This window comes from Eurypyga helias, unplaced genomic scaffold, assembly GCF_000690775.1.
Source record: "Eurypyga helias isolate BGI_N326 unplaced genomic scaffold, ASM69077v1 scaffold16250, whole genome shotgun sequence".
Lineage (NCBI taxonomy): Eukaryota > Metazoa > Chordata > Aves > Eurypygiformes > Eurypygidae > Eurypyga > Eurypyga helias.
Window position 1 is genome coordinate 1 of NW_010224502.1, and position 27,890 is coordinate 27,890.

The 27,890-nt window shown below is 38.2% G+C and overlaps 1 protein-coding gene across 1 annotated transcript in view; it reads right to left on the reverse strand.

Moving 5' to 3' along the window:
• Positions 1 to 1,016: 1,016 nt before the first annotated feature.
• The window catches only part of CNTN1 (contactin 1), a gene marked incomplete at its 5' end in the record, with an annotated part of 69,990 nt that continues 43,116 nt past the window's right edge, over positions 1,017 to 27,890 (reverse strand). Inside the window, 7 exons of the mRNA XM_010161750.1 lie at positions 1,017 to 1,135; positions 2,705 to 2,891; positions 9,095 to 9,198; positions 12,947 to 13,181; positions 19,693 to 19,763; positions 23,294 to 23,443; positions 26,745 to 26,903. Coding sequence (XP_010160052.1) covers positions 1,017 to 1,135; positions 2,705 to 2,891; positions 9,095 to 9,198; positions 12,947 to 13,181; positions 19,693 to 19,763; positions 23,294 to 23,443; positions 26,745 to 26,903 — 1,025 coding nt within the window. The remainder of the gene's footprint in view (positions 1,136 to 2,704; positions 2,892 to 9,094; positions 9,199 to 12,946; positions 13,182 to 19,692; positions 19,764 to 23,293; positions 23,444 to 26,744; positions 26,904 to 27,890) is intronic.

The window sequence follows — 27,890 nt, forward strand, 5'->3', positions numbered from 1 at the left end:
TATATATATATATATATAAAAACTTGGTAGTAGATACTACTTTTTCCATTTTTACATAGGGTGAATCTAGACAGGTTGTTTCCTTATTGTTTTTATGTTATAAAATTATGTCACCTTTTAAAAAATCATTTCAGCCCCCACATTCAAAATAAATAATTAAATACTGGAGGAGAACAATGCAGGGTAGCAAAGACCATCAAATAAAAATCATAGAACTCAGCTTGGCTTTCTGACATAGGATTTATTACCATTTTCATAAATGAAACAATTATTAATTTTATTATTAACTCTCAGTGTTGTTAAAATATTGCAAATATGATGGCCTTTTGGGACCTTTGGAAAAGCTCTCCACTCTCTGGAATCAACTCTGTTAAACATTTTCAGCACTTTCCAGGAAGCAGTTCAACTTCTTAAGCAAAATTTGTAAACGTAGAACATGACACTAATTTTCTTACTGCCAAGCAAGCAGCAAAGTTTAACAGGAATTAATTTTTTAAGCTTTCTATACACCCTATAGTTAGTATATACACTTGCTGTAGTTATACAGTAATTGCATCTAATGAGGTTAAGTGTCCCTTCCCTTCCTCTACCTTCCCAGACTTTAAAGTACTCACGTTCCAGGAGCTGTAGCTCCCATGGAGAGAAAGAAAAGCTGGAACAATGTATACCGGTATATGGAAAAACTATTAAAGTGTACATTTTCTAAGCATTATTTTTAGCCAATAGGCAATAAATGTAATCATATGGGATTACATCAGGTTGCTGCAGTCACTGATCTAAAGTTTCCAAACAAATGGATCACCTGACAAATGAATTTCAGTGCCCCAGTGTTTTCTCACCATATCAACTAAGCTCACTGGCTTTGCCCTAAGCACTGGCTGTCTGTGATCTCTAAGCATGATCCCTTCATCTTTAGCATGCAACTATGCTTAAGCCTTAGTAGGTACCAAAATTCAACACTGTCTATAAAATATACCTCATGTAGCATCCACAAAGATAAAAAATATTTTCGTAGATCATACCTTGTAGCCTTCAACTGCAGACTCATTAGACATCGCCTTCACATGATCCCAGGTGATGATGTACCTTGAACCATATCTTACAGAACTGATAATTCTTGGACGTTGGCTTGGAGCTGAAAAACAACGTATGTATAAAATGTGCACATAAATGAGATTGCATAAACATTCAATGTAAAAATGTAGAAAGGGAAATTATGGCTGATCATTATATGATTAAGGGATAGTCTCTTTCCTGGAATGAACTGATACAGCTCCAGCCAGGCAATTTTGGATGCCTTGGGAAGTGGGTGATTTGTGGGTTTGCCTTTCTGTGTTGCCAAAATGGAAGTGGCCAACATTACCCTTCACCGTTGCTGACCATGTGTGTTTGCTGGAATGCACTATAACTACGTACAGAACCTCCCAGCAATGGGCTGAATTCATATTTATTCATTGACATTAAATACTTAATTAACCATTTAAAGGCATTTCTACATCATTTAACTCAGTAGAAATCAGAACACCCCACTGCAGAAACCATTAATTACGTTTCACACAATAAGCATATAAAAATGGAGTAATCTTATTCAACACAAAAGAAACCTGCAGGCCCAAGTTCCACAACACACTATTTACTTGACAGAAATCCTCAAATTAGTTGTACATATTTTAGCCCATATAATTGTGTTTAAATATACAAGATTTGTTTCTTAATTGAACACTTCACAGCATATGTCAGTGCTAGGTATCATCACTAAGTCAGGAGCTATACTAAGAAAGTTAGTATGGCATGTAAATTCAAGGATGTGAATCAGATCACCCACTTTTCAAGGTTCCCTGATCCTGGATCCCTCTACTGTTAATGAAAAAGGCAATTGGCCACATTTTAAAAGTCTGAATATAATCCTTCTTGCTGTTGATTAAATGTAAAGTCAGGGTATAGTTGCCCAAGTAACAGCTGATCTGAATTGTTCATTGCTTCAAATATCACGCCCAGCTCTGGGCCCCCCAGTACAAGAAAGATGCTGTTATCCTGAAGTGAGTTCAACAGAGGGCCACCGACCTGGTGGGGAGCTGGAGCACCTGTCCCATGAAGGGAGGTTGAGAGAGCTGGGCTTTTTTCCTCTGGAGAAGAGACTGCTTTGGAGGGAGCCTCAGAGCCACCTGTCTGTTTTTATAAGGAGGTTTTCAGGATGGACCCAAGCTCTTCAAAATGGTGCATGGCAGGAGGATGAGTGACAAAAAGCACAAACCTGATTAAAAGAGGCTCAGACTAGACGCTAGATAAATGAGTCGGGGAGTCAAACAGGTTTACCAAAGAGGGAGGTCATGCAGTCTGTATTCCTGGAGGTTTGCAAGACCCAGCTGGATCAAGACCCTGAACAACCTGGTCTGAGCTTGTAACCGACGCAGCTTTGTAGAGAAGGGTGGACCTTTTGAATCCCCTCCAGCCTGAATTATCTTATTAGCCTATAATCTGTGTCTCCTTACCATTTTACATAAGATATCCATGTTGTACATGACAACAAAAGAGAGGGAGGAGAACCTTGGTAGAACTTTTCAGACCAAGAACCAATACAACATAAAGGTAGACCACTGGGTATATGAATGCGATGCCAAGTTTGAAGACATGATGGACATGATGCAACATGCAATAATGAGGTATATGACACTATACATAACCTAATGCTCCATTTACTTACGTGCTTTCCTGGTAACAACATCGATGGTTCTACTGGGAGGACCATAGCCTGCACTATTGAAGGCAGAAACATCTACATGGTAGCGTGTGTTAGGCTTCAGGTTTTCCAGTTTAGTTGAATATTCTTGATTGCTCACTTGTACCCGCTGTGCAGCTGCTTCTTTATCATGAGCAGCCCAGTAACGAATCTGTAAGCAATCAAATTGAATGATTAAATTTAGCAAATTTAGGCAAAAAGAAAGTTTGTAAAATATGATGTATGCTGGGTATTTCTATACTGCATCCTCTGGGTAATAAACAAGCTAAAAGAACAGCAATAGCATGGAATTCCTTCTACAGGTTGTGATTTTAACCAAGCTGTATATAGACACGAAGAAAAAGAAACAATTTCAGATTTTTTTATGGAACCTTTTCTCACAGTGGTCTAACTTGTTCTCAGCTAAGGCATTACAAGTCTGGGAGATGGATAATGACTTCAGAAAACAAGACTATTTTCTTTGTGCTGTTTTGTTGGAGCATTTTACTCTGAACTTTAATGGTTTGGTACACTTCAGCGCAGACTGAAGTCTGCTAATGTTTTCACAGTATTTTGTTTAAAATGTCTAAACCATGTAATCCTTTTGTACTTCAGTCTAGGGAATGAGAAGTATTCAGTAATGTTAACTGTATATGCAGGTCTAGATAAGTGCACCTAACCATTTTCTAAAGTTCTTTGGCTAAATTCAATCAGATTTCACAGTACAATATGACATTTGTCAAAGTAGGTAAGAAAGAATCTGAAAAAGCTTAAGCTATGGGAAAAGCATCAATGTAAGCTTGTAACATTTTAAAATCAACTAAGTGTAGATAGAAGGTTTTTTATCAAATAAATTGTTCCATTCTACTTCAATTCATTACATATTACAAAGCACCAGGTTAAAAGAGAGTAGTTCCCATGGAGTGATGCCATTCCATAGAGTCCATCACATACACTGGGTCCTATTCTTCATGGCTTTGTGAGATGCAAGTGAGAGTAAAACACTTGTCAGTCTCTGTGTTTTGTCACATTTATAGCCATTTGGATAAGACTAAATTACTGTACCAACATGTCAGAGTGGGAAGCCATACCGCTTACATTTTGGTTTTAAGTGTTTTCACTCAGCGTTTCTGCTCAGCTTCTGCCTGCCTTCATAATGATTTTTAGGCATGCTACATGAGGACCTTTTAAAATCTTTTTAGGAAGAGGTTAATGCTGTTGAAAATTTCAGGCTCTGGGAAAAATCTTGCGTTGTAAGACTTGACCGGTGACATCAGGTAACCTGTTATTTTATCTTTTAAATAGCAACCACTTTAATCTTGTGTTCTGCTGACATTAGTTTTCCTTGGAAACTTCATTTAAGGAACAGGTTAGAAGAGCAGATAGCTTGTCAAGGTGTTAAGATCGCAGTTGTCCTCTACAAATGATGGGTACGCCTTGTTTGTCAAGGTTTTATTTTCTCTTGTTCACATCTGAATTAAAATGCTTAATAAAAATAGTGCTTTCTTTTAGTTCAGAGCACATACTGGTTGAGCAAGCAGAGGTGCAGTAGAGGGTTTCTCTTCACCTACTTCAAATGTCTCTGGACATGGTAACAGCCAATGTCAACACACAGAGGTTACTCTTATTTAAATACTGAAGTCTCTTGTCAGTGTTCCCTCACTCTTGCCCAACAGTGTTAGAGGTTACTCATACTCCGATTACTATAAATGTGACAACATCACAATGACTTTTCTCACTCTAGGTGCAGAGAATCACACTCCATCTTCAGGCCAAACTGGCACCCATTTTTAAACATGGCACGCATACCTGCCTTTCAGCTGGCACAAACAGGTAATTTTTAGTTATATAAAAGTATGTCCTGCACAGTGTTTTGGAAGTTTAATCCACTTAGTATCCTAAACATCAGTTTACTGTAATTTAAACACTCACACTCATGAAATTTCCACTTACTAAGGTGGCTATTTCATGGAGTCAACAGGCTTTGCCTCAGAATGAGTGAGGAATGCGCACCCAATCCATCCTGCAGACTGATCCAGCAGGGTGGTAACCTCCACCTGATGAGTGGTTTCAAACCAGTGTGGAACTGAAACCGTCACAGCCATTTCAGCTGACGGTCTGATTACGATCTTCAAGTCAGAATTTTTAAAAACATGATTATAATTAACAAACCGTCGTAGATAAACTGCTGTTGCTGAATGCAACCAGCTGTACACCACAAGCTGTAACTACAAGCAGCTGACTCAAGTGTGAGAGGGTGTGTACATCAGGAGCTACGGGACGTCATGTCTATCTCTGTCCCTCAGTTCAGACAAGTTTCTCGCCTGCAGCAAAGGGATGTCTGTGAAGTTCTAGGTGGCCAAAAGTTTATTAGCTACAAGACCAATGGTAGCTTTGTTGATGATATTAACTGGCCACTGAAGATGAATTAATTCATTTTTAGTATGTTCTTTTATGTTAACTAACTACCTGCTTTACCTAAAGATGGCAAACACACTTTATGTGAAGCTTTTGTTAATCATGGAGCATGCTGCTGGAAGCCTTTGAATACCTCTGACTTGCAAAACTTTCTACAATCCTACTGTTCATTTGCACTACAGTGATGTTAAGGGCGTCATGTAACAAGTAATACACATCATCAAACAAGACAAGAGAGAACAATGAATGAAAATGTAAATTACTTCACTGAAAGCATATTACATTTCAGGCAGAAGTAATATAATTTAATATTTAAAGTAAATTTAAATCCCAAATATTATTGTTTTTGTCTGCAATGTTGTGGACTTTACTACTTAGAGTGTGTCACACACTCAGAATGTTCTTCTTTCTCTCTTCATTTAATTTACAGTCATATCTACATATGTGGATCATTGCAACTACTTTTGGAAAAGAATGAAACAAGATGACTCTCTTGAGAGTTAAGAAAAAGTCCTACTGTCTTCTTTACACTATTCCTACATTTCTCACTAATTATCTAAATAATTTCAAAGTCTCTTGTAGTAACTTGGCAATTTCTTTCACTCTCTTACCTCTGTGGAAGTGATAACTAGAAACTACTGAAAACTGGCAATATAGAATTAAATGCCCCATTGCATCAAGAAGTCATATTTCCCCACTTTGCTCAGTAGTCCCCATCTCTTTTATTAAAGAACTTGGAGTAGGATCTCAGGCAGTCTGCTTTTTCCTGGTTCTCTGCATTTGCCTTGTCAGGGTAATGGAACCCCAGGGGACATGTTTCACCCCAGCTCTAGAGTTTGTTGTGGGACATAAACCAACAGTGATCTGTGGGAAGGGATGCCTTCGCCATCATGAATCAGTGCAACCCTCTGTACTGAAATCAGGGTAACACACTCTTCTACATGTCCTCTCTTCTATGCAAATTTTAATATACTGAGATACATCAGAAATTGTTTCCGTAAGTGTCATGAAACAACAGCTCTCATATTCCTGAAGGTTTACATAGGAGACACATGAAAGAGGTACCTGACTCACACTATGAAAGAATTCTAATAGCATATTTTAGTAAAGAAGGGACAATGGCAGCAAGTAGTGATAAATTTGTTTAACAAAATAAACACGTATCTGTTGCATAGATGCAGCAGGAAATATGGATAGTGTCATTGGATATTGCATGCAGTGAAGAGCTGTGGCTTTTAGCAAGTTATTGTGAGAACTCATAAATCTTAAATTCTCATTATGGATGGAGATAGTTTTTCTACTTTATCTCTTCTTTAAGTGTGAGCTGAGCATACTCCTCTGTAATGGCAAAATGTATCAGCTCACACTCATCACCATGAGGGCAGTCGTCCTGACAGTATGCATTAGTGGCAAGAAAATCTGACTCCTCCTGGTGTGAAAAACGTTGTGTCACAGGTGAAATACCTTCAGGTACTTTGCTCAGGGTACTCTCACATCTTAAACTCTAGCATTTAAAAGGCCAGTTATGTAATTTTCAGGTAATAATAAAGACCAAAATTAAAGTGTTCTGGTGAATGAGAGGTTTTGCTCACCTGTGTTACAGCTGAGCAATAACTAAAAAATATACTGGAATATTTCTTGATGCCAATAGAGACAAAGCCTTGCAGACATATTCAGTGGAACTTTATACTGTAGTTTGAGTGCCCCTTCCCCCACAGCTTGCACTGTAACTTCACAAAAGCTATTTGTAGCCCTGACCTTCCGTAACAGCCCTCTCTGGTTTTGCCCTGTCCTATGGCTCCTCCAGGACTGATGGGATCTGATCTTCAGGAGCAAAAGACCTTCTTTTTGCCCTCAGTGTAGAAGCACAGGCTTGCCCTTTGCTGCTTTCCCCTCTACCAGAATGAGGCTGGTGATTACTCTTAGAGAAAAAGGTCTCAGAATTAACACCTCACTGAGCTCCATGGGCAGTAATTCATGCCTGTTCATTTTATAGCCAGATGGGAATTTTTTTCCACAGTCCTGATAACTAGAAGGTTACTTTAGAAAAAGAGAAAAAAAGAGAATAAATTTGTATTCAATCCCACTACTCACTGTACATATTCAAGCCATCCAGTTCACACTGATTTACAGAAGTCTAGTACTTCTCTAGGAATGAGTGAATGAAGTTATACTCCAGCTATAAGGCCACATCCTGCACATCTGTATTCTGTGTAACAGAGCTCTCCACCCATTCCCAGAGTATCCCACCTTTCTCCAGTAGAGCAGTTATTCTCTTTTCAGCTCAGAGAATCTCCATGCTTCTTTCCAACTTTATTCCTTTTTTCCTATTGATTGTCCCATCCATCCTGTTCTTTCCTGATGAACCCGCTCTCCTTACTTCCCCTGATGTGCCCTGACAGTAACTCAGATGTCTTTATGCAAAATAAAGTTAAAAAATGGCCAAAAGGGGGTTGCCTACAGGAACGTTCTCTCGCCATGTCCCTTCTCCATCTGTCCTTACCCTCCAGCCTTCCTACCCTAACCCCCATTACAACTCTCAACATCCACATCATGCTCCATCGCTGCTGCAATCCCAACCTCTCCCAGCACTCCTCGTTCCTGCTCTCTCCACAGCCCCACAAGTCCCCCAGTCTGTGCCTGCCGAGTGTCTGTTTGCACTATTCCGGGTGCACAGGACCTGTGCCCAGTTTCTGCGCAGACTGTCCAGCTTGGGAAGGCTGTCTGGCTTGAGGTCAGATCTGGGCTCTCCACCCAGCTCTCAGTTATGGCCATGAATTTCTCGATCTTCTAGTCACACAATTCCTGTGGAACACCAAGCCAGTGGGCTTCTTTAGTAAATTAGGAGTCACCATTGATGTCAGTGTCATAATTTCAAACCAGTGTCCTCTGCTTGTAATTTTAAAACTTAAATGCGTGTACTGTGTAGAATCAAGCTTTATAGGGGACACTATGCTACTTCTTACTGAGATGTTTGCTATGATCTGGTTACAGTATCCCAAAAGGATTACATCAATCTCGTGGAGACAGAAACAGAGATCAGGAAATGTAGAAAACAAGTACTACTAATTAAAAGAACATTTTAAAATAGATTTCGGTTATAAAAATACATTCTATGAGGTTACTCCATATTTCTGTGTGCTTATTTTGGAACACAGAGGCTACCATTAGGAAGCCAACAACTTAAATCACAAAGCAAGTCACTAACAAACTAAGGCCCAAATCCCTGTTTTGGAGTGCAGCCAAAGTAAGCTGGCTGTACACTGGAGACCTCATCAGCATTCACTGTGCACAGATGATGTTAAGACTACCCTGCTGGAGTACTATGTGGCTATTTCTGCTTGCACCCACCTTGTGGCTGTTGTCACCCTTGTACAAGGACAAGAACAATTTTTACCGGTAGCATCACCTACTCTTGGACCAGATGAACACACCTTGAAGCTCTTTTTCATGTGGAGAATAGAAATGATGAACAGAACATTTGTTAATCTGCACAATAGCACTGCCTCTGTTACACTGGATTCTGGGCACTTGTCACACAGTCCCACTGACTATAGGATTTGTGGGTGAATTACATGAATAACTGCTGAGAATTTAAATGGGCCATAAGTCAGTTACAGTTTCATGTCTGTGTTGACAATTACACCCAACACTTCATACGTTTTGAGAAGGTAGAGATAGGCCTTCAACTATGTAACATAAAGAGAAAAGTTTCTTCTATGAAATAATGTTGCCTTTTTTCAGTTGAACAGTGAGCATACAGATTTGTTAAAATGTTTTAGTAATGAAGTGCATAGCACCAAAAATGATCTGTTTCTCGGGATGTGAAACCTGTACAGCAAGCAACAGCTAAAGAGAAGTGATCCCTGAGAGATATGCCAGAGCAGGAATTCTCCTTGCATTTAACTACTGAAATTAAATGAATGAGAAGATGTACAGTGCCTCCTCTAAACTCACCTGATATCCTTCCACAGATCTATCAGAAACGTGGTGCCAAGAAACAGACATTTCAGAAGATGACAAAACTTTTACACTCACGTCTGTAGGTATTTCAGTTGGAGCTGGAAGACAAAACACATGTTAAGCATCCAATCACATCCAGTGATATTGTTGTACTTGCTTGTATTTCATATTATTTTTGTGGTATCAGGGGTCCAAGTGTTTTAGTCTTTAATCTGTTTTTATGTGAGTAAACTTCAAATTCAGTGATGATCTGTATGGGAAATGTCTCTATAATAACAAAGCAATGATTCTATTACTTGGCTCAGACTATGTATTTTTATGCTTCAACAGATTCCATGATGAAATTTGTGTAAGTTAAGACCAGGATTTAATAAACAGAATGAAGCATCTGGTGATCTTTTACTAACTGGACAGCAGCTCACCGATTATGCACACCAGAGTTTTTAAGCTGCTACACACAAATATTCATGTGTATGTCACTTATTGATGATGATACAAAGTTCTTAGGAGACCAGATATTAGATATACAGCTGGCCAGAAGCACATATAAAGAGCACCCATCTATTAGGTATACATCGCAAAGTTGATTTTGTCTGTGCTTTCACTTCTGGACACCAGCCAATGCAGAATACAGACCATTATAAAAAGATAGGCTATTTTTCAGGGTGTAGAATTTTAAGTTCTAGTTTAATTACAAGAAGCTGTTAATTTCATTGTTGCTTGCATTTTAAGTGAGGTAAAGAATTTCAAAAGGCATAAACTTAACAATGCCTAGAAAAGATAAAATTATCCAAGCTAAGAACAGTTCCCTGTTGCGAATCTTTTGCCACAAGTTGCAACAGACAGGCATGGCAGCCTGAGCTGAGGAAAGCTTTCACATACTTAATCTTCCAACTGGGCATCCAGTCAACTATGCATCAAAACAGCCACTGTTAAGAAAAAAAATCAGTTACGTCTCTCATGAAAAGTATCCCAGGTAACAAAATAATCTTATATGCAAAGTTACCTTTTGTAATTGTCTTTCAGTGGCTGTTAATAATGCAAATGTATAATTAAAAAATGATACATTATTGCAAAATTGTTTTCACAACGACAGGAATTTAGATAAGCAAGAGGCTTATGCACTCATTACTTGCAGTCATTACTCACGAGTAGCAATGGCAGGTATGACTAGTAGTTGTCAGATATAGAACTTGGCTTAAAGCATGTGGGAACACAGAAATGCCCCAGTCACTGAAGTGAATAAAGATACCCACGGTTATAACTGGACACACATAGATATATTACCAAATATGCAACTTAGTGGAAATGCTGCAATTATATTTATCTATGTATGTACATTTATTCATATCTGTATGAAATACTGTATGACCATATTGCTTTAAAATCTCACTAGTGCCTTTAGGAAGTTGTGTTGTCTGACATCAGTAATACCACTGTCTGATTCAGAGGTACAGAAGTACAGGTGGAATAGATGTGATCAACTTATCTATTCCCAAATCACTGTCAGAATCCTCTCCATTGTATCAATTACCGAATTTGCCAAAATTTTTCATATTGAAAAGTTCCAACTGCCAGGGATTTTGCCAATACAATACTCTAAACAATATTTCATATGCTTATGCTTGTTTATAAGCTCCAAATAATTTATATCCCTACTTGGCATTTATATTCTATAAATATTTTGCAGTCTCTCTTGAGCCAGAAAGATGACATCAGTGCTTTTCTTCAGACTTCTAATTCGGTAATTCCACCAGTAAAAGTAGCAATCAAGTGTGCCTCACAACATGTTCTCTCCATTGAAAACACAGTGGTCATCACACAATTATTTTCTAAGCGTAACTATACGAAGTTAAGGCTGAGAGCCAGTAAGCAGGCTACAAGGTACTGAGGTGACTGTGTAAGTCCTGATGACAGCAGAAAACTCTGCAGAACATTCTCTGGAATAACTTTCATTACACCTATTGGAAAAATTCCTTCTAGCCCACCAAGAAGTTCCTGGATTTGATATGGTCAGTAGTCGGGGTCATAGCTCGCACTGGTAAGGTTTGGACTCAAGTGTTTTGTGTGACTCTTGCACCTGAAATCAAAGAAAAGAAGTAGGTTCACTGAGCTTCTATTCCTTTGCTGCCTGGATCTGGCATCATTTAACCACAAGTGTTTCTGCCAGGTGTCTGGATTTAGCTAAAGTCTACGTCAGAATGACAGCAGCCACTGAAGTGACTTCTTTATCTGGAAGCTGGCACTAATGCACATTTGCTTTTCTACTGTCTTTCGGAGCTACTAGCCTCTACCATGTCTCCGAACCTGGAGAGCTATACAAACACACTCCTATCCCTGACACGGTTAGTATAATCCTAAGATAAACACGTGGGAGCTTATCCATCAGCTGTCAATAATGTCTCTGAGCAAGGATGGATACTGAAATGTTATTTGTCAGATTCGGCTTTTATTACACCATACCTGTTTGCCAACTCATTTATACAATTACAAAAAGCCTCATTCCGTTGCCATAGCAGCTGTTGAAGATGATATCCTAAGGCACACTTTCCTAAGAAAAAGGATTAGTATTAACCTCTTAGATAGCTAAGTGTTGCTAGCTTGAACCCTGAATTATTGTAAGAAACAAAAGGACCATTTTATCTTTCCTCTGTGTGTGGGCGATTTGTGTGCAAAGATCCCATTAGCACTAATGGGAATCATGACCATAAATCTCCCATAAAGTACACAGAGTAAAGAACAGAATTGGAAGTGTGAGCATGTGGCCTTGTTATCATATCCGTCCTCTTGGCTCTCTGGTCTGGATCTGCTGACTCTGTGAAGGAGATTCTGCTCTAGGGAAAAAAATCTTCTTTGGGTTTCTGGCAGAAATTAATAAACCACATTTTTTTAAAACAGGCTTGAGTGATTATGTTGCAATTAGGATGTTGTACATATTTCTTCTGATTTAAGGTAAACATTCTTCTAATACTTGCTCTCTCCTGCTAAGTTTGGAAATGTCATTTAAACTTCAATCCTAAAGATCACACACAGCATGTGAAGTAATTCCTTCTTTGGGTTTCTGGCAGAAATTAATAAACCACATTTTTTTAAAACAGGCTTGAGTGATTATGTTGCAATTAGGATGTTGTACATATTTCTTCTGATTTAAGGTAAACATTCTTCTAATACTTGCTCTCTCCTGCTAAGTTTGGAAATGTCATTTAAACTTCAATCCTAAAGATCACACACAGCATGTGAAGTAATTCCAGTTGGAATTGAGAAAAATATTTTAGTGAAATGTCAAAGAGGTTTTCATTAATTTATTCACTTGATAGCTCTAACATCCAAAGTGGAATAAAGAATGCAGCAGTAATAATGTATATTAAACTCTAAACATGCTGGAAATACACCATGACACAACTGAACTATCATTCCTTCATAATTTTGGGCTAAATTCTGATATTGATCTACCAGAATAATAGGCTTCAGTGTGGTCTGTTCAAGAAAAAATTCTACATATGTGAAATACATGTATTAAGATCACAGAGACATTGCTGGATGATGATGTACGTGTTTTAGGCAACCAAAAGGAAGATCAGAATTTCTTTTTTAAAAATTCTTAAGTCTTTTAACAAGCTCTGTGAAGAATTTTGAATGCTTTTGTGTATTGCTCACTGGCAGCACATCCAACCAAGTGTTCTCCATCACATGGAAAGCACAGTCTGAAGCTTTTTACTCAAAACAACTGCAAGTGTTTTCTGTGAAGTATATACACCTTCCTTGCTATATCAATCAGTGTGAAGGACCAGCTGGTGGTGCTGCTCTGGGCCTTCAGTGTAAAACTTATCTGAAACCTTTACTCACCATCTTGTGCAGAATAAATGACAGCAGTGAGACTGAATGGTCCATCCCCTTTGTTGTTAAAAGCTTTCACTTTTACTTGGTACTGGGTTGAAGGTGGCATTGATTCATCCTTGTGGACATACCGGCCAATTTCAGGATTAGTAACTGTGACTCTTCTCCATTCTTTCTCACCAAACGGCTTGAAAGCCACTATATAACCAAAGTTATTGCCATAGTGGTATTCTCTTGACAAAGGCTAAAGAGGCAAAAGATAAAACATTACTTTTCATAGACAACTGAACAAATGGATCTCTAATGAAACATATATAATAGAGAAAGCATTGATATGTGCATTGTAAAAACACAATTAAAGTTCCATTTTGTTCTGGTGTGCGTCTACAGTTTGTTCTCCTGCCCTTTAAAAATACATCATCTTCCTTGAAAAATACACCATCTTAATTATGCAGATCTGCAGCAGTAGCAGATCTTGCAACATTTTAAGATCTTGTTCCTCATCCAAACTCAGTGCAAGACATATCACGTTATCTGTTGCAGAAAGGAACGAAGGATGATTGTGTACTAAAAGTGCTGTCAGCTGCAGCTAGCAAAAAGAGCTTTCTTATGGAGTAAGTGATAGTGGATATGAAACAAACACACTATGCAAATATATGGGTCCATGTGCATGTGTGGAGAGAAATATTCTTGTGAAACAGAAAGAAAAGAAAAAATTTATGTGGCTGGCCTAAATGATATTATTTTACCTGAAGTTGGTCACACAGACAATTCGCACAGCTGATAAACAGAGATGGACTCATTCAGAGCATGATTCATCCTACCACTTTTCACTGATGATGGAGGGACACAAGTTCACTGGTAAAAGTTTAAATGAAATGACTCCCACTTTCAGCATGAGCATTAATTATCCAAAATATTTCTTAAAACTATAACTGATTCCCTATACCTAGGAATACTGGAAAATGTAAGATTACAGAAGACCATCTGCTATAAAGAACTTTGCTTCATTTACCAAAGCTGTACATGCAGTGATCCCTCCTCAGTTCACAGAGCCTTTACCACAACTATTAGACAGTGCACCCAATGGGCCAAATTCATGCCAGTCATGAGCAAATCCAAAGGCTGACAAGAGGCATCCTTTGAAAATAAACTTTCTGCATCACCTTTTCCTATAATGTAAAACTCACAGAGAAGAAACAGCTTATCTTGAGGCAAAGGTCCTAAAGCAGTACAACAGAGTGTAATTATTCTCCTTAGGTGTTTGCACACTACTGTAGCACTTTAGCCAACATGTGTGAAGATATTTCAAGCAAGGATTTATGAAATTCAGATGTTAGTAGTGGAACAAGCAAAAAAAAAAAAAACCTAGCTCACAGATTCTGATGTTCCTATTTGTTTGAAGCTAGAATGAAACTCCAAAGATGAAAAGCTGAGCATGAGCCGGCAGTGTGCGCTGGCAGCCCAGAAAGCCAACTGTATCCTGGGCTGTATCCAGAGAAGTGTGGCCAGCAGGTCGAGGGAAGGGATTCTCCCCCTGTACTCTGCTCTGGTGAGACCCCACCTGGAGTGCTGCGTCCAGCTGTGGAGCCCTCAACATCAGAAGGATGGAGCAAGCCCAGAGGGCCACAAAGATGATCAGAGGGCTGGAGCACCTCTGCTATGGGGACAGGCTGAGAGACTTGGGCTTGTTCAGCCTGGAGAAGAGAAGGCTCCGGGGAGACGTTATAGCACCTTCCAGTACCTGAAGGGGCCTACAAGGAAGCTGGGAGGGGACTTTTCACAAGGGCCTGTAGTGACAGGACAAGGGGTAATGGGTTTAAATTGAAAGTGGGGAGGTTTAGATTGGATATCAGGAAGAAGTTTTTCACAGAGAGGGTGGTGAGGCACTGGAACATGTTGCCCAGAGAAGCTGTGGATGCTCCATCCCTGGAAGTGTTCAAGGTCAGGCTGGATGAGGCTTTGAGCAACCTGGTCTAGTGGAAGGTGTCCTTGCCCATGGCAGGGGGGTTGGAACTGGATGATCTTTAAGGTCCCTTCCAATCCAAACCACTCTGTGATTCTCTGAGAAAGAATATTCTGGTAAAAACTCACCAAATTTTTAGACCAATAGAAACATTTAAGTTTTGACATTGGCAACAGAACACATGGATTAGAACACTAGTACACATAATACAATAAGAAAAAAATTAAGACAAACGCAGATGTCAGAACTCAAAATTTGAGAAACGTCTTATAAGGACATATGAACAGTGATGGAGTTTTTTTCTTCATTGCAAAGCTTCCAAGAGAAATACATAGGCTGGGACTTCGGACTTTACTCAACTTAAGGTTACTGACCCCTGCCCCTGTGTGCTAGCTATCAGATCCCATTGCATCCTGTTTTCTCTGTTGCTGCTGTGAAGTTTCATCACTCTGCTACATCAGTGCTGAAGTGACAAGAATAACAATATAGCAATATTTAAAGCAGGCAGCCTTCAGCTGGTTGAGGACAGAAAGCAGGTTCTAGATGAAGCTCCCTTGACACCAGTGCTTCCGCATGGGATTAACACTAGATACAAGCGAAAAACAGCTGTGGGAGTAAGGCCCAGAATCCAACAGGATTTACCTTCTGCAGAGTTCAGTAACCAGTAGATTTCCCCTTGCTTGCTGTTCTTTTTTCTCTGTACTTAATAGCATCTCCAGCAGAAGAGTGGTTCAGTTCAATCAAAAACTGGAAAGTGGCCTCAGCACACCATGAATAGGGTTCAGGGACCTGTCTAGAACATGGGATATGTATGGACAATCCTCAGGACTGCGTGCCTCTTGCTTCCTGAGTGGGTACTGTAACCATGACTCCATGTCGCAGAAGAGAACTGACTGATGCAGCTGGCTATAGGTCTCTATATACATAACTTCTTTGGCTTTTCTGGCGAACTCAGGTGAAATGCTGTTATATGTAAAATCTGAATTATAATAGCTTTATAATGAGCTTTAGACAGTGGAAAGATACTCATCTACCTACAACATGACTTCTGAGAACATATGAGTGACTTAAGTATAATTGGCAATTAAGATGACTGGCAAGAGATAAAATTCAAGAAACCGCTCATGTGAAAAAGGAGATGGGTATTTTGTCTCTAGTTGTGACACGAGGCACAAGCCACCAGACGAAGACTTTAACTGCAAATCAGCTATGAATAAAACCCCGTAGATAATATATTTATGTGCTTAACTTTTTGTGTGTCAGGCATATTCCGAGTGTACCTATTGGATGAGATATAACTCATGTCTCAGCTTGTTTCCTACCTCAGGTCTGTCTGGAGATCAGGTGAAAATTAGATAACAAGCTTCCCAGAACAGGTAACGTACCTTCATGTACCCAAGTCTAGATTCACAGGCAACCTTGCAGTTCAAAAAGTAGAAGATTTTAGAAGGGTCACCTTTGACAGCTTGTCTTCTGAATCTATCATTCTATGTAGCTGCTTAAAACAAACTAGAACCCTACCTCACACGTCAAAGTAAGCAGCCTAGATGTGGCCCTAGTCTCAGAATGATTTTCAGGCACAGCAAACTTCAGAAAGCCAGAACTGTCACTTAAAAATTATATTCTAGAAGGTCTTAAATAAAATGTGGAAATCAGCTTGCCCTTCAACAGCTGCACATAATAAGTAGGTACAAGTAGCTGAACAGTTTGTAGTATGAACTAAAAACTTTGAAAAACAAAACAGAAGAGGGGAAGACAAATGGGGAAAAATGAGGAAGAATGGGCATGCCAGTCCCAGCTCTCCTTCTCAGTTCTTCTTTCAAAACAAGACTTAGAAGAGCTTTGATTGCATCTCTGGCTGTCTCGTTCAACCTGGGCTTATGAATCACAGCAAAAGCTGAGAGGGGATTGGCAGCAACATGTGAACCTGCCATACATTTTGTTCTTCTCTTCTTAATTAAGGACTATTTTGAGTATCATATGCAAATGTCAGCACATTTGGGGGAATCAGTATACACCTTTAACTTAGCCGTACAGATAGATATATTGTCGTCTGTCAGACAGGCTCTGTAAATCTAATGCCTCTATTCAGAAACACTTGCTAGACACAGTATGGAAGATACTTGGGAAGTAAATATTTGAAGCCATGCCTAATTTGTCTGACTAAATGAGCTACTCATTACAGAACAGATATAAGAAGCATGACATTAAGTAAGAGAAATAATAGGGATATAAATCTACTTGGGTGTATAGGAAAGACTGAATTGATCTTGTACTTCAGATCTTGCATTAGTCACTATTCTCCTGGTTATAATTGTCTTTTTTTAGTTTGGTCACAGTCAATTTTTCTCTGTATTGAAAATCCCATGAGTATGGGTCTTTACATGCAATGCAAGAAGTAGCTCTGTTAAAAATTTTTATAAGACAGCATTTGTGAAGAAATAATAAAATAATCTAGGTCTTACGCAACTGTCCATCAAATGTATTCTTATTTGACTTCTGCTCTTCAAAAATAAATAAAGATCAGAATGAAACCAACTAGGACACCTCTGCTCCCTAACCTATTCTTAGACAAACTAAGAAATAACCTTTTCAATATATTTTAACAGAAGTGTGGATCTTCCTTTTTCAGAAACTTAGAAATTTTTTCTTTAGGTAAATTCATTGCTAAATACTTAGGAAGAGTCAATAAACATTTTGAATTGAAGTAAAAAACCAAACCAAAACAAAAACACAAAAAAAGAGGAGACTCAAATCTCCTAGACCAAACATATGGCTGACTATTTCTGTGCCACACTTGAGAACTTTTTTTCCAAAGAAGTATGATCAACCTTATGTTCAAAAAGAATTAAAATTTGTAAATTCATAAGCAGGATCCTTATACAACAATGGCAAAGTTGCTGTTGGAATTATGACATCTTTATATTATTTCCCACAAAAACCCCCACTCTTCATAGAGGTAAATAAGCTGCTACATCTGAAACAGGCTATTGTCCAAAAGACACAAACGGCATAATACGCCTCATGTGCCTCATAGCCCTGTGAAGGTGATCAGAGGTCAACAGCAAGATAAACTTGGTAATTTTTTCAAGCATACTGTTTAACCATCTTTGCTAGAGGTGATGCTTCTGTCACTCTGTTTTTGCTGGACACTGACAGGCTCTGACATACATCAGATAGACAGGCTTTTTTTGGCTTTATTTCTCCTCCCTAGCTTTCCCAAAAACCCTTCAGAAGACTTCAACTGTCTCCTCCATGGAACTTATGCCTGCTCAACAACTTTGCTTGTAAATCCTTATCCACTCCTGTTCTGAGTTTTGCATTCTTCTAACTTCTAATCTCTTTTCTATTCAAGGCCAGGCTGGATGAGGCTTTGAGCAACCTGGTCTAGTGGAAGGTGTCCCTGCCCATGGCAGGGGGGTTGGAACTGGATGGTCTTTAAGGTCCCTTCCAACCCAAACCATTCTGTGATTCTATGATTATTACTTGTGGGTTTTTGCTTTTTTTTCCTCCACAGTACAGGTAAATTTTGAAAAAACATTGCTTCAATACCAGAATGAAGAAAGCATTTATATATATAACTAAATATAAAAATCTTTTTAAAGACAAAATATCATTAAGTGAATACCTACAGTACATGAAAGAGATGATATTTTCAAAAGACTTCTGAAGATTACTGGAAGTCTTTTTTGGTAACACTGTAGTTTTTTTAACTTTTAATTGCATTATTTTTGTGACTAGCATCTTCTCTCTGTCCCTTTCCCCCATCTTTATTTTGCTTAATATATAATCATTGAAGAAAAATGAATGTCTTGGAGGAAAAGAACAACATCATCAGTATGGGGATACCAATGAATGGCTAAATTGTTGTTTGAGGCAACATTGTTTTGTGTTACCCATTACATTAGCATAAAATAAAAACTAAAAAATGTCAAAAGAATTTCTTTAAAATTCCAGTTAATAATTATGACAGGCTTCTTTATAGAATTGCAATGTATTTTTTTTTAAATAAAACCTGTGAATCTGTGCACAGCACAATAAAGTCATAATTAGGACGTTATACTTTTAGTTGTAGAGAGCAAATCTGCATGCTATTCAAACTGTAACTTAAAAAAAGCCTCGAACAAAGATACAAGATGCAGATTTTTAAAATTCAGTTGCATCAATGCATTATCATATTCAGTATGTGTTTCATTCTCTTTGAAACATACTCAGAGAATGTTTTAGATTGTACTTTAGAAATGTCCAATACATAAACATCTAAAATATTTTCCTCTTCATTCCTTTATATCTATTTTTATAAGAAAAGTCTGAAAACCTTTACACTGCGTACAAATCCTGCTCTCACAGGAGCCAGTTACAAACTATCCATGGGTTTCATGAGGAGCAAGATCAGATAGAAGGAAGTATAGGTTTCACAGAATCACAGAATGACAGGGGTTGGATGCGACCTTTGGAGATCATCTAGTCCAACCCCCCTGCCAAGGCAGGTTCACCTAGAGCAGGTTGGACAGGAACGCATCCAGGAGGGTTTTAAGAATCTCCAGAGAAGGAGACTCCACCACCTCTCTGGGCAGCCTGTTCCAGTGCTCTGGCACCTTCCCAGTGAAGTTTTTCCTCATGCTGAGATGAAATTTCCTGTGTTCCAGTTGCTAGACACCACTGAAAAGAGTCTGGCCCAATCCCCTTGACACCCGCCCTTTAGATATTTAGAAGCACCGATGAGATCCCCTCTCAGTCTTCTCCAGGCTAAACGTGCCATTTCATGCCGTATCAGTGCAATACCTACCATCCATGTTATTGTCAGCTCTCGATTGCTTCCACCCCCTCCTCCAACATCAGAAGGAGCCACATTAGGAGCTAGAAAAATAGAATAGACAAGAAAAATTACTACAAAGTATGCAGTCAGTAATAATATCCCTATTTACTTTTCCTTTTACCAGGGGCCAATAAGCACACGTGGCACACACAATTAAAATAATGATAGTCCATAATAGCTGTGAGAGTCTGCGGTCTTGCCAAGAATAATGTCTTGCTACTGCTGCTGGAAACATCCCAGTTCTAACCATAGCTAGCAATCATTCTTCTTTTTAACCGTATTCTCTACAAATATTTAATTGAATATTCAGAAATAGAACACTTCTCATAGGTCTTAAGAGAAGCACTGTTCTTGTGATTCCACAGACGTCGACATGCCAAGGGCTCAAGCACCCAGGACTTGCACACGTATTTACCTTAACCCACTGTGATCAGTTCCATCTAATTCAACAGATTTACTCGCAATGCGTAAGGTTAAACCTGTGGGTGTATCTCTGAAGCACTGGCATCCTAATGCTATTCTACATCAGTGGCACATGTCTCCTTGATTGGCATACTCATTATGGGTAGATGTTCAACAGCAAAGTTGGCACAGCGCTTACTAATCCACTAATTGTATTTTACACTGATATTGTATGTAATGAAATAAAATCTGTTGATCTATCTTTAGTACACAGCTGAGTGGAAGGCAGGATACTCTCAAGAACTCCATTACAAATCATTCCTATATATTGTCATTTCTGAAGGACTCTGCACTAAGTGTGCTGATTCTATTGCTATCCTCTATGGTGTTTGTGTATTTATTTGCTGTCACTCAATACAAAACACACAAAGTATCACTGAAAACTTAGGAAATAATGGCCTACTTACAGTACATGAAATATGCTCTGATGGTCATCTATTACCTACATAGCCTATCTACAGGAACATGTTCTTTGTGATAGGAACTCTTACATGATTAGGCATTTTCTCCACTAACCAGTGAATGTCACAAGATACTAAGGGGATAGTCGCTAAGTGCTCTTGCACTATTTAAGAAAGATGTTTGCTGAGGCCTTCTCAGAAGGTCAGCTGAGGAGGAACACAAAGGAGAGAGGAATTGTAATTAATGCTTACAGAAGGGATAGAAAAATTTGGAATTGAAATCAGCATTCAATGCCTGCTTTGCATTATTTATTTCTGTACTTCCAGAAAACAAAGTAGTGGAGAATGAGACCAAACATACGTATCATGTTAATTCGGGAGGAAGCTTGAACTTACTACTCACCCTTGTTATTACTGAAAGAGAGAGTAGTCATATTATCCATTATAAGAATATAACTTTAGTGCTGTTAGAAGCAGAGGTTTTCTAGAATGCTTAGTAGTCAAAGAAGATACACAGGCTGCCAGAGAAGAGAAAAAAGGCTGTCTAATGTCTTACAAATCACCCTTTTCAAGAGAATCTCCCTCATTCTCTCTCTCAGCCATTAAACCTAGGTTTCTCTCTCCATTAAGACCAGGTTACTAATTCAGACAGCTATACTTAGACAATTATTCTAACGCATCCAGAAGTTAAAATACATCAAAGCATACTTTGATCCATTGAATTTCAAGAAATCACTGTGAAATGTGTTACTGATGAAGCAAGCAGATTTCATGAGAAAAAAAATCACAGCACGCATACTTAGCAGGCTGATAAAAGTTACTTAAATTACAGTTCTCTACAAGAAGAGACTTCAAAACTGAAAAAGCCACTGATATCTCTGAGTTTAACAGACATTATTTGTCACCCATGCCGTACAACAAAGATGTAGCACAGCCTGTTGCTGTTTAACACAGAAAAAATGTTAAAAATAACTATAATGTGTGGATATGGGTGGTTGTTCGTGCAATAAGGTATTTACCATCTACAAAAAATGCACATGCAGTACTGGTTCTGTAGTACCCTGGAAGCTGACAGTGCAATCCAAATCCTCTTGTTGCTACTTGTAACAAATATGTGGCAGAAAATGCACTTGGGCACAGAAGTTTATCTGGACGCTGTTACTGAATTATACCCTATTTTGGCATGGCAAGAAGCGCTGACTAATGCCTAGGAGGACTACCTTAACATCTTGCTTTGTTTCACCAAAATCATCTCACAGTCTGCCAGAGATGACAATGGTGCTGAGCATGGGGAATCAGACAACAGAGTAAACAGACTACCTTTTGCAAAAGCATTGCATCCTCCTACAAAACTGAAGGATATTCCATTTTGGGGGGGCTACAACAAATATCATGAATGTTGCACACTGCAGTCCGCAGGACACGACTACTATTCCACTTGTGAGCATTATTTCTCCTCCCTTTCTGTCCCTTTTCTGACATTTCAAAAATGTCTATTGGGCACCAGGCACAATAGATTTCTCATTTAGATTCCCTGGCCTTCAAATACAGCTGTTGAGTCATAAAACATATGATGCTAACAGTCAACTTTATAGGCAGTAATTTTGTTTTACTTCAGCACTAAAAGGTCTGTGGCTTTTCCTTCCCTACTCAGATTAATTTAACCAATCTGTATTCCCTTTCTCTCTAAGAAATAAAATTTTTAATGGACCAAATGTGGGTGTTTTTAAATAAATGTTTTGAAATTTGCAATGCTAATATGTTTTATTTTGAAAATACTATCTAAACAAAGCAACGACCTAGCAGGTATAAGTGCAAAGAATTAATTTTTACACTTTAGTTTTGCATTTTTGATTTAAAATCTCAAGCTATGGGACAACAATTGTAAATATATCTAGGTTGCACATGGGTGCTAATATATGTTAAGGAGGATAAACTGGTATGCCGGCTTTGTTGCAGTGATACATTACCTCCTACAGCACTGCTGTTATCTCCTTTGTACAGTCAAACCAGAATGTATTATCTTGAATAATAACATCTAATTCCTCATTTTGGAGAATTCATTTTAAAAAGGACGTGCCTGAGCCTAAAGGATATCCTTAAATACGCTCTGAGATTTTAACACTGAGCAATTAGATTGATAAAGGCATATGTTGCATTGGATAATGTCACATCTTTGACATGGAATAAGAAGACACAAGACCAAAACTTCAGTCACAGAAAAATGGCATTATCCAGTATAACACTCACCCTGCCATGTATACTTTAGTTAGAACACAAGCCAAACAGCAAATGGACATTTTCCTTGTTAAACACATTTTTCTTGTTAAAATGTTTTTTCCTAAGTCACGTACCCTGGTCCCGAGCACGTCCATGCATACATACACACACAACCTGACTGATGGATGCAGTGAGGGATCTCTGAAAGATACAGTACGACCCTGTTTCAGCAACGGAGGCAAATTTGACATTTGTATCGTGATGTTTCTTTCCTGTCTGCTTTGATGCTACCACATCTGGACAGTCTGGTACTTGCTTACTAAAATCTATAGTAGTGGGTGGCTGAAAATCTATTCTCTATACCTGCACCTTCTAAAATGTTTTGGGTTGGTTTTTTTTAATAAAAAAACCAAAATTACAAAATTTATTAATAAAAATATGAAAATTAAGAAGCACATTAAAAAAATTGACATTTTCTGTTTACGTACGAGCGCCTTCAGTTCTGATTCTCTGTGACGGCATACTAGGTTCTCCTGTCCCCAGAGTGTTTGTTGCTATTATCCGGAACTCATATTCCATCCATGGAATTAAATCAATCACTGTGGCAGATTCCATATTTCCTTCAATATCTGATGGTTCTAAAAAAAAAAAAAAGAAGAAAGAAAATGCTTTATAAAACAGCATTTCTATAATAAGGTCAGCCAAGAATGTGGTTGATTTTGGCAAAACTATCACTATTCTGCAACCACACATAGCCAACTGAAGGAAACTTGACGTTATGTATTAGGAATACCACATCTTACAAGGAGTACTCAAAGCAGTGACTGGGAATTTGGAAACTGTGACAATATCTTGGATAAATCCTTATAAACTTGTAAGTTTTTACTGGGTGTGAACTAGCAAAAGAGGTACATAGAGTTATGAGGTATACCTACTAATTACATATTGTAGTTGTAGGATTTCATTTTACCTACAGACAAATGCAATGAGAAAGCTGCAATGCAAAACCAGTAAAATTCATGATACAGACAAAGGCTAGACATGTGCAAATGTAGGGTCTGATTAACCGATAAAGAGTGGTTTATAAAATGTGGTCATGTTTTGGTGCACCTTATTAATGAGCATGTTACAACTTGCTATCTAGTTCTGATCCAGCAAGGGTAAGTGTTCATGCAAAAAGACTTATTACTGTTATAAGGATGAGCTTCTTTACCATAAATAAAATGTCTCATTCATGACTCCATCTACAATTCAGAGACAATAGGGGTTGTTTCTATAGCTGTCTGCAGTTACAGTAAGACAGAGGATTTTCATTTATCGTGTGGGTGTTGTGGTGTGGGCCAAGAGTTGTTTGTCAAATTAGAGATTTCAGAGGAAGATGAGAAATGAAATATTCTGCAACAGAAAGGCAGCTGATTTGGATTTAAGGTATGAATGCAATGGCTGAAAAAAACACAGGCACTGGGTTTAGTGTAATCCAGTGTAAGCACTGGATAGTGACACAACTTTCCTCTACCCAATGATCATTAATTTTTTCATTCAAAAGTGAGGCCCTGAAGAAGAAACGAAACCACTTCCCATTTTCATTCCACCTGCCCACCACACTCCCTCATCCTTACTCAAATTATTTTTCAGTAGTAGAGCCATTGCAAACCTCCTGTGGCATCCAAGCCATGATACAAATTTGGCACTCCTTTTCATGGGCTACTTTCAAGCTCTTCATTTAATCTTACTGTGCCACAAATTCCCAGAATAATTATGAATATTAAACATGATGAGAATCTGATCCCCTTAACTGGAAAGAGCAACACAGATGTAAACAACTTCTTACATAACCCATTCATACATATTTCCATCTTGTGAAGTAGAATACACTTCTTTCATAAAACACACTCAGTATTATGCAACCTGAGATGAATGATTTGCTTTGGGAATAATGGTAGAAACAACAGTATTTCCAAAGTGCAATGCCAAAGTATATTTTTGTTCCACACATTGAAAATTAGCAGCGTTAAATGACAGCCTAAATGCCGATGAGAGATCAGTCTGGAGTGCTCATCGTACTTCTTTCATATGAAAGCAAACAGTGAGCCAAACTGCAAGGAGCCCAGAAATTACGTAAAAGCTTGAAGTGATGCCAGTGATGGTTACTATGGTGATTTTATCTGGCTTTTTTTGATGGAATCATCTAGTAATCAAAATTACTTAGTGAGGTTCAAGTGGAAAAAAAAATTTTTTTTTTTTAAAACACCAGAATAGTTCATTTCGACTTTTCAGAAATGAGTAGTTCATAACTTTCCTGACAGCTTCTAAAAATGGAATTCAACAATCTAGATTCCTCTCTGTCCCACTGAAAATATGAATTCCACTCAACATGCTAGAGAATAGAGTCAGTGTCTGACTGCACATCTCAATAACTATCTCATTAATTCTGTGAAACAAAAGAACTTCCGAGATGCAGAGAAGGGCATCCCATCATGCCCATAACACTGCAAACAAGAGAGTCTTGCTGAGAAGTGAGAGATACGGGTTCAAGTGTCTGCTCTGAAAAAACAGAGTGAAGATCTGAATTTAACCCTTACATCTCCTACACATGCAGCACAAAAGGAAGCAGAATCAGAGCTGCCATCCACTGTTCACAAATTCTTCCTATAGCCTCATTTCTTCCCAATTACTTTATTTTTTTAATTCAAAAGAAAAAAGAAAAAAGAATAGGAAATAATCTATAAATTATCCTGAAAAAAACAGAGGCTGGTCAATAAAGATGCTCCCTCCTGTGTATATTATTACTAAATCAAGTCATCAGTTATTTGAACAGCTCTACTTTCTACATTAATTACTTTTTTAAAGTTCAAAGAAATCTATTCTACATAAACTATTAAAGAAGATACAAGAGATAGAAAGGGACTGGGGAATGTTCTAGTCTCATTTTAAAAGTTGCTTTAACATGTCATATACTAGTGCTGTCTGTTTGAGGAATTATATACAATAGAGGTACATATCCTACATATTCTGGCAGAGAAATATGACTGAAGGCAGTAGGCTTAGTATTTTTAACTTTTTACTCTAAAAACGTGACAGAGATTTTCAGGTCAGTATGTCAAAAGTCTATTTCTCACACATCTATCTCTGTAGTTTCAAAGAACAACTTAAATGAAATACAATAGCTGAAAATATTCATATTCTTAGTATTTAGAAATGCTGAGGATGTGATGCCCTAATTCCACAGAAAAGCAGTTAACTTATAATTTGTTATGGTGGCATAATGAATCATACTGATAGGACAATTCTGTATAGCTTGTGGCAATGCTATCCCTCATAAAGCATTTAAAGATACTAGTAGTTTAAAAATATTTTCATAATTTATGCACCTACGTCAAATCTTGCAAAGAAAGATACATTAGCATGCCCTGTGTTCAGGTAGGTGCCTCCTGAACTGCAATTAATGTGGCACAATGATGACATCCAGTGGTTAGAAGGATAATCTTAGCTATGTTTTCTCTACGGATGCCAGTTTTAATACAACTGGAACTTAGCCTCCTCCCAGGAAAAAGCAGACTATTTTAGCCAATTTTCTCTATAACAAATACAGAAATGAAAACACCCATTTGCCATCCAAATTAACCTGTAAATAATTTTTAATGATTCGAGTAGTAAATGTTCAATGTTTCAAGCAACAAGGAAAGAGGGAAAACCCAGATAAAAACTTTGGCCTGTTCTTTTCCGTATTTCTTGATAGTCAGCTCAGGCCCTCCAAGTGCTGGGAACAAACCTGTTGACAAGACACTGACGAGGTGGTACCTGCTCCTAAACCCTATGGCAGACATTAATAGCATCCCTGGTTTACTTTTATCATGCTTATTTTCTGATTAGCCAAGCTTTCTAACAATCAAACACTTTAAAACCTATTGACTTTCTTACTTCTGGCATTACTCTTACCTGTTTTGGCATCTTTCCACTCTTCAGATAGAAAGGTTTTTGACTGGATAGTGTATTTTGAAATAGGGCTATGATTGTCTGTTCCACGGCTCCAGGTAAGTGCTACAGCAGTGTCTCTGATTTCTTCGACTCTTATACCTCCAGGAGGGCCTGGAGGACCTGAGGAAAAACACATCAGTAGTTCAATTCACAATTTAAATGTTCTGAAAATGAAAGTTCACTAACTTCTCTACTTGTATTTATCAGATACACAACTTTTGAGCCTCACTTTCTACTTATGAACAGATTGAAAATGTATATATACATTTTAACAGTCTACAGGGTGATCCAGATGCTCTTGCATCTAACAGGTACTAAATGAAACTTCCATGACTCCTGCCTAAGTAGTAATATTGAGATTTTCTTAAGTGAAAAAATGGTACTTTGAAATGATGGCTGCTCTTTTTTTCAAACAACAGCAAACTCAGAGTCAGAAAAACCACAGAAAATCTTCCTTCCTAAATTCCACCTGAAGATGACGGCCCACCTTTAATCTACACTTCTGCTTGTGCATATTGGCCTTGACTGCAATTTATACGGAAAATTTTGTAACTTAGGTTGGAGAAAAATCACCTTGTAAGACATTTCTATAGACCTCTTCACATTCCTCTTCATGGCCTTCATATTACCCCAATGTGGTAAAACCATCATCAGAATCAAACTGCCTACAGACTAATATCATTTGAGTTCAGGCACTAGGCAGTTCAACAAAAGCCTTCCCACAACAAGAATTTCAAAAATCCATGCCAAAAGGTGGAATCCACTACACCTGAACTAAAAGCAGTCTTGTGAACTCCATGGGTGAAATAGGACAACTTGTGTGCACCAGAATAACCTCACAGAGATCCTCACCAAGGCACAGAAGCAATAAGCTGTCAGAGGAAAACCACTTCTCATACAACAGTCATTCTGCATCTGCCCTTTCAGTGCTGACCATCAAGAAGGACCTATGAAGTAATTTCTAAAGAGTACTTCCTTTTTCTTCAAAAGACAGGTACTTGAAAAGATTAATTAAAAATTCATAGTTATGCTGAATATAAAAAGTCATGAGCTAAATACAGATGTTGGCTTGATGACACATTACTATGCTCCCAACACTCAGCTAAA